The sequence below is a fragment of the Clupea harengus genome, chromosome 19 (genome assembly GCF_900700415.2).
Source record: "Clupea harengus chromosome 19, Ch_v2.0.2, whole genome shotgun sequence".
In the NCBI taxonomy this organism is placed as follows: Eukaryota; Metazoa; Chordata; class Actinopteri; order Clupeiformes; family Clupeidae; genus Clupea; species Clupea harengus.
Genome location: NC_045170.1, coordinates 11,146,475 through 11,154,363, shown reverse-complemented (window position 1 = coordinate 11,154,363; position 7,889 = coordinate 11,146,475). Strand labels below are relative to the sequence as shown.

General features: G+C 41.6%; 2 protein-coding genes across 2 annotated transcripts; both read left to right on the top strand.

Annotated features, from left to right (window-relative positions):
- The first annotated feature begins 1,047 nt into the window (after positions 1 to 1,047).
- On the top strand, positions 1,048 to 3,135 carry LOC116225001 (zymogen granule membrane protein 16-like). Its single transcript, XM_031586264.2, has 4 exons — positions 1,048 to 1,068; positions 1,225 to 1,277; positions 1,494 to 1,614; positions 2,045 to 3,135. Exons 2-4 carry the CDS (start codon positions 1,226 to 1,228, stop codon positions 2,367 to 2,369), a joined length of 498 nt encoding a protein of 165 aa, XP_031442124.1. The 5' UTR covers positions 1,048 to 1,068; position 1,225; the 3' UTR covers positions 2,370 to 3,135.
- Positions 3,136 to 5,224: 2,089 nt separating this feature from the next.
- LOC105909006 (zymogen granule membrane protein 16-like) lies at positions 5,225 to 6,963 on the top strand. Its single transcript, XM_031586677.1, has 3 exons — positions 5,225 to 5,342; positions 5,938 to 6,058; positions 6,573 to 6,963. Exons 1-3 carry the CDS (start codon positions 5,225 to 5,227, stop codon positions 6,883 to 6,885), a joined length of 552 nt encoding a protein of 183 aa, XP_031442537.1. The 3' UTR covers positions 6,886 to 6,963.
- The last annotated feature ends 926 nt before the right edge of the window (positions 6,964 to 7,889 follow it).

The window sequence follows — 7,889 nt, the reverse complement described above, 5'->3', positions numbered from 1 at the left end:
ACACTTTCTGACAATGGTTGAACATTTAGCAAAATAGAGACATTGAATTGCTTCTGATGAGGAAATGTTGTCTCTTCCTGCACATTGGCAGTAATTCACAGGAATGTTAGTCTCCTTAAAAGAGCTTGCTGACGTAGGCGCAGATATCATCACAGTTACTGGTGCTGGACCTTTTGCAACTATGAGAAAGGTGAAAAAATATATTAATGCAAAATTATGGCAAATTAGTAGTTATTTGGGAGATTCTTCAACATAAAATAATCCCTATGATGCTATATGTCGGCTTAAGGCTACTATCTGGTCAGGACCAATTTTTTTTTTATGCGGACTGTGTCACCCTTTTTACTTTTGCATTATAAAGTCAAGACTGTGAACAGATGCATCAGTGACACCAGGAAGCATCCAAACACACACATGCTCCCTTACACACACAGTCCAGTAAGCTGGGTTTCTATCCAACATCGTTGCATATTCTAGGTGCATTTGAAATGCGAGTCTGCGTGTGTTTCCATCTGCTGAGTTGTGTTATCTTAATCAAGAGGGAAGTTGTACACTGCTGTGGGTAGTTAAAACAAGATAAGAGATTTGTCCATCTCTGTTCTCTTCCTTGTTCTTGGAACTGTCAAACCAGTGGGTTGTCTTGTGCCCAAGTACTGGAAATGACCCCTCCTCAGAAGGACTACTGGGCAAATATGCAACATAAAAAAATTACTGGAATGCCAAGTGTGCACTCAGACTATAAAACTTTGTCCACTGGTGGCTGAGAGCATTGTGAGTGAAACCGGAGCACTGAACTGGTCTCCAGCTTCTCATGCGCTGACCTGACCCTGCTGCAGGCCCACCATCCCCTGTCTTCACTTACCAGTGGTACAGTATGAGCTTTGGTTCTTCTGCCCTCATTCATGTTTTGCAAACAAAATATGAAAATAACGATTACTATTTGCATTATATTAATAATATGATAATCTCATGCAATGTTTGCATGTGTGTTTATAATGTACTGTTGTAAAATAATGCATTTATTTTATGCCTTTTAATACAGCCTGGACTCTGTACAAGGTCAACAAGGTAATTCCCTCATATTAGCGATGCTATTTGTTTCTCATTTCAGTCAATGTATATTCATAATTCTCAAGTAAATGGTGTGCATAAATTATGCATAAAGAATTCATTAATGAATTACTTTAATTCAATTAGTTCATTTTGGCGCTCTCTGTCCCCCAGGATGCAGGTTATTCTTTTCCTCAGTGTCCTACTGGCTGCTGCCAGTGCTCAATGTAAGTGTCACACCTTGCACTGCACACACGCACACGCACACGCACACGCACACGCACACGCACACACACACACACAATCACACACACACACTCTCTTGTGGTCCATTAGATGAAATACAGAGGAACAGAAACGGAGGTGATGTGTTCTGAGGAAGTTGATCCACTCATTGGAATGTTCTTGGTGACCAAGTGGCAATTGTTCTCTCTCTTTCCCAGCCTCGTACTTCTCCTTTTCCCCAGCCGTGGGGTCAGGGGCTGGAGCCGCTTACACCATCACAGGGATGGGCCGCATCACCGCGGTCAGAACATGGGAGCATTCTAATAGTGTCATCTCTGGGTAAGGCAAAGCACTTGTCAAGATCTATGAGAATGATACACATAACCAAGGAATCTTGGCAGATGACCCATTTAAGCAGTCTACATATTTTGAAACCACATATTTTTTTATGTTCTAATTTGTACTATTTTACATTTCACATGTGTTGAATTTTTGGTAATTATTTAATTTCAAGAATTTCTGTCAACTATTCAGATGAGTGTTTGTATTTACATAGTAAATGTATTGTGTCAGATGAGTGTTAGATTGTAGAACTTGGTCATGAACGACTGAGCAATGACAGATAAATATCCTGTCACATGCCTTTTTGCTACGTAGTGCCTTCTTGGGCCTTTTCGTTCAAAAAGAAATTATCAAACAACCAGATAATTCTCTGACTTTCTGTATTGTCAGTTCCATTTCCCCAACGTTGTGTTTTCCTATTCTTTAGTATCCAGCTCCGTTATGGGTTCACATGGTCACCAGTTGCGGGGAACCAGCGCGGCAACGTCAATGAGATTGAGCTGTTCGACGACGAGTTCATCGTTCAGATCTCCGGCAAGCACTCTCACTGGATCTACAGCCTGATGATCGTCACCAACAGGGGGCGCTCCCTCATTGCTGGGCAACCAGTTGGACACACCTTCAACATGTACGCCAGCCATCCAAGGGCCGAGCTCCGTTTCCTGAGCGGTCGCCACCAACACGGGATCATCTCCTCCATCGCCTCTCACTGGGCCGTGCTCAGCATGCCCACCAATGGCACTGCTGATTAGCAGAAGAGAATGAAGACCCACCTGCCCTCCACTGCACTTCCCCTCTTGAAGGATTTTCTTGGATAAATTAAATTGATCTCAGGGACGCTACAAATCACCTGGCCGTCTTTTGGAATTTTGAAATATCTGGCACTCTTCTGTCATCAGGAGTTTTTCTGTGTTTCACATCCAAATGCATGGTTAGAAAGTAGCTAAAACTTTGAAATTGTTCTGTGTTAACACTTTAGTCTTGCTCTTCGCTTTTTTCTTCCACTAGTCGGACATGATGTGTGTATTGAGACCATGAGTCTGTCTGCCTTGGGTGAGGTGAGATAACACCATGCTTATTCTGTGCCGAACAGCCACAAGTTGTGTTTCTTGTTGCAATGAACATCAGCATATCTTCAGTAAATACCTTTAAATAGAAACTCATGTTCCCTCTGTGAGCCTGTTTAACATCCTCTGCTCCCCTTGTCAAGGCTGTGAGATGCTAAAATGAACACCAAAATAGCTTCTGTGAATGGGTTGGCAATGAAATGGTTAAACTTCATGTCCTTATGGTGTATTTCTGTTGACCTTGGCTCTCAATCAGCCTGTTGGTTTTTGATTGTATTATTTTTGTTTGGGAATTGCAACTTTCTCTGTGATATGATATCAATGTTCCTTCAAAACACTCCTCTACCACGCTCAGAACTGCATAACTCTTACTGAAATTAAATCAACACAGATTGTTCTGTGATAAAGTCCTGAAATGCTAATCATAATTAAAAGTCTTGGCACTGCATAACTCTCTGTTATCTGTGTGTCTCTTTTGTTTCTTATTTTGTTGATAACCACACCTGACATTACGATCTAGGCTAATCCTCACACACAAAGACACACGGACACACAGACACACAGACATACACACACACATACATTCACACAGACACACACACACAGAGACACACACACACAGACACAGACACACACTTTCATAATCTGAAGTATTTTCAGGTTCTTCTGGGTGATTGTTTGGCAACAGACAACAGCAACGCATCCAACAACAATGTTATGATAAAACAAGAAGGAAATATAAGGCATTATTCCATCTCTGTTCTCTTCCTTGTTCCTTCAGTGCGTGTTTTGAAACTAGTCAAACCAGTGGGTGCTCTCCAGGGGCGGACTGGGGGAAAAAAGTGGCCCGGGAGTTACTGTCAGACCGGCCCACTCAATACACGGCGCGCGGCCCACTCAGTACACGGCGCGCTGCCCACTCAATACACGGCGCGTTGCCCATTCAATGCATCGCACGTATCAACCAACTTGGAAAAATACCCATACACTTAACATTATTTTGGATGATTACAAAGAAATGACATCATATATGTTTTTTTTTTAATAACATTTGGATCCACCAATTTGCCTGGGTGGACACATGGAATAAAATGATACTGGCTATTGTAACACTCCAAGGTAGGTATAGTTTGCTAGATGAATAGGCTTAACTCTGGGCTAGTATCAGATGGTTATACGTATAACTACAGAACATTAAGGAATGAATATCCACACAATAAAGAAACTGGAATCAGAGGGTAGAATTAGTATGAACTATATTGTAGAAATGAACAGAATAGAACATACGATGGGGTGTGAACATCAGTGGTATCAGTAGTGTTGCATGCTGGGTGTGTGATTGTGTGTGTGTGTGTGTGTAGGGGTGTTGAATGTGCATAACAAAACAATAAGTTAAGTAACAGAACCTAAACTAACTCTGCTGGCCCGGGTGCATTATAGTCACATGATAATAAAAAACAATATCAGTATACTCATGTGTTATTATGACCTCACTATCTAATCTAGATAACATATTAACATTGTTTATAATGTTAGTGTTGTGTGTAACACGGTGATTTTAGCATAACAAGCTAGCTGGTTAACTTTTTTTACATAAGTTATTAGAAATTATAAGATTGCCCTCTTTACAACTACCACCATGGATAGCTTGCTCATCGATTGTAAACAAGTGACTACGGCTAACATGTTAAATTAGATCATCTCGATGATGACAACAGCGCCAGCTTGTTTATTTTACCAGATCATAACGGTCTCAATTTTGGACATTTATCTACCTAACGTTAGCTAGGCTAGTTGGTAGTGAACGTTACCTCATCTGTGAAAAGCAAGCTAACATTGGCCAAGTCAACGCCACAACCTACCTTGTATCACTGTCACTGTCAAGCGAAATAACAGTCGTAAATGGCCCAGAGTTTTCTTAAATGCAAATCCTCAAAACTACCAGATGCCCCAAGGGCCGCTCCGTGTTAGAAGGGCTGACGGCACACGTCACTACGGTTGCGTGCCCTGGCGGGGCATGTATGCAAATCCAGGTGCGTTTAATTTAAGAATCCTCATCCTCAATCCGCACAGCTGAGAACACTTCGGCTGTGTAAGAACCCATTTTCAGGTGTTCATTAATAAGGTGGAGATCGTTTCTTACGTTGAATGTCTGAAGTCCGTAAGAACACATTTCAGAAGACACTTCAGAACATTTTCGAAAAATAGGCACCATGAGTGTGAATACAGATCGCGAGGAGGAGTATAAATTTCAGTCAGTGATATTGATTTTCTATAGTTAATAGAGGAAATTAACGTGTTCTGAGTAGTATGGAAATTAATTGAAGGTCCCGACGGTCTAAGAGGTAGTGCCGATTGGTGATGGGAGTGGGCCGGTGTTTTGGACCATCCCAACCTCGTCGGCCCACCGGGGATTCCCCCGGTATCCCCGATGGCCAGTCCGCCCCTGGTGCTCTCCATCCTCAGAAGGACTACTGGGCAGGTATATCAGACATAAACAAATAACTGGAATGCCAAGTGTGCACTCAGACTATAAAACTATGTCCAGTAGTCGAGAGCGTTATGAGCGAAACCGGAGCACTGAACTCGTCTCCAGCTTCTCATGTGCTGACCTGACCCTGCTGCAGGCCCACCATCCCCTGTCTTCACTTACCAGTGGTACAGTATGAGCTTTGGTTCTTCTGCCCTCATTCATGTTTTGCAAACAATCTTTAAAAATATAAAAATAACAATTACAACATTGTAACATAACAATGCATTTATTTTATGCCTTTAATTACAGCCTGAACTGTGTACAAGGTAATTCCCTCATATTAACAATGCTATTTGTTCCTCATTTCAGTAGATGTACATTAATACTTCTCAAGTAAATAGTGTAAATAAACAGTTGAAAACATAAATAAATGTTCAACCTGACGCTCTCTATCCCACAGGATGAGGCTTCTACTTGTCATAAGTGCACTGCTGGCTGCTGCCAGTGCTCAATGTAAGTGTCATACCCTGCGCGCACACACACACACACACACACACAAGCGTGCACACACACACACACACACACACACACACACGCTCTACTGAACTGCATCTATTGCACCTTTTCAATGGTGATGAATATGTAATTTGTTTAAATACATTGTGTTGTGGTCCATTAGATGAAACACAGAGGGACAGAAACAGAGGTTTCTGAAGAAGTTGATCCACTCTTTGGAATGTTCTTGGTGACCAAGTGGCATTTGTTCTCTCTCTTTTCCAGCCTCGTACTTCTCCTTTTCCCCAGCTGTGGGGTCAGGGTCTGGAAGCTCTTACACCATCACGGGGATGGGCCGCATCACTGCCGTCAAGATAGGGGATTATTCTAACGGACACGTCCAAGGGTAAGGCAAAGCACTTGTGAAGCTCTATGAGAGTGACCACAATAACCCAGGGATCTTGGCAGATCACCCGTGTTAACAATCTGTCATTACTGTATTAGAAATAAAAAAAATAAAATGGCATTGTCCTATTAATGATCGATCAGAGAATTTTGGCACTTCTTTTGAGAAGTCTATGTTTTGAAACCATATATTTTTTATGTTTTAATTTGTACTGTTTTACATTTCACATGTGTTGTTTTAGATGTTGAATGTTTGATCATTATTTAATTCCAAGAATTTTTGTCATCTATTCAGATGAGTGTTTGTGTTTATATTTTATATGTGTCGTGTCAGATGAGTGTTAGATGATATAATTTGGTCACGGTCGACTGAGCAATGACACATGGCTGTTTGCTATGTAGTGCCTCCTTCGGGCTTTTCGTTCACAAAATAAATTATCAAACAACCAGAAAATGCTCTGGCTTTCTGTATCTTCAGAGCCATTTCCCCAAAGTTGTGGTTTCCTATTCTTTAGCATCCAGCTCCGTTATGGGTTCACATGGTCACCAGTTGTGGGCTACATAGGCAACGACGTCCATGAGATTGAGCTGTTCGACGACGAGTTCATCGTTCAGATCTCCGCTCACTACATCCAGACCCTGATGATCGTCACCAACAGGGGGCGCTCCCTCATTGCTGGACAACCATCTGGACAAACCTTCAACATGTACGCCATTCATCCAAGGGCCGAGCTCCGTTTCCTGAGCGGTCGCGTCCACGGGGGCCTCACCTCCATCGCCTCTCACTGGGCCGTGCTCAGCATGCCCACCAATGGCACTGCTGATTAGCAGAAGAGAATGAAGACCCACCTGCCCTCTACTGCACTTCCCCTCTTGAAGGATCTTCTTGGATACATTAAATTGACTTCAGGGACACTACAAACCATCTTTTGGAATTTTGTAATGTCTTTTCTGTGTTTCACATCCGAATGCATGGTTAGAATGTAACTAAAACTTTGAAATTGTTTTATATAAACACTTAAGTCTTGCTCTTCGTTTTTTCTTTAACCAGTCTGACATGATGTTTGTACTGAGACACACACAACATGAGTTCACACCCTGCTTATTCTGTGCGGAACAGCCACAAGTTGTGTTTCTTATTGCAATGACCTTCAGCATATGTTCAGTAAATATCTTTAGATAAGCACTCATGTTTCCTCTTTAGGTCTGTTTAAAAACCTCTTGTATTTGCATAAGCCTGCTCACCTTAAATGGCCTTCTGGTGTGTTTCAGTTGATCTCAATCAGCCTGTTGTTTTTTTTATTATTTTTGTACTTTCTAAGTGATAACATGATATCACGTGATATATTACTGAAATACTTCTCATAATTAAAAGTCTTGGCACATAAAATCTCTGTAATGTATTTCATGCAGTAGGTAGGGTCAAGGATGTCATGAATCCTCATGAGTTTAAGATGATTGAAAGGATTTTTTAGTAAAAACTGAAATTTCAAAACCAAGCCTAAACAAAAACATCTGACAGCACAGGCCATGTTTGGCTCCCTCAAGGTTCCCCCTTGACCCATCCTCCACCATACACAAGTCCGTTTGAGTCCAATTCCATTCCCATCCTTTACAGTCCGGATGTAGGGTGTGAAGTAGGAAAATTAATCTCTAAAAAAATAATCAACACTAAAGAAGAAATGCAATATTGGATTAAAAGTGAAAGGTCTACTTCTAGGATGTTCTTGTGTGGGTAAAACTGTGTGGGTGTATGCGTCCAGCGCATCTGTATCTCAGCTTCTGAAGGTCGTAGACACTTGAATTTGGTCTCAAAATGACCGGAATAATCA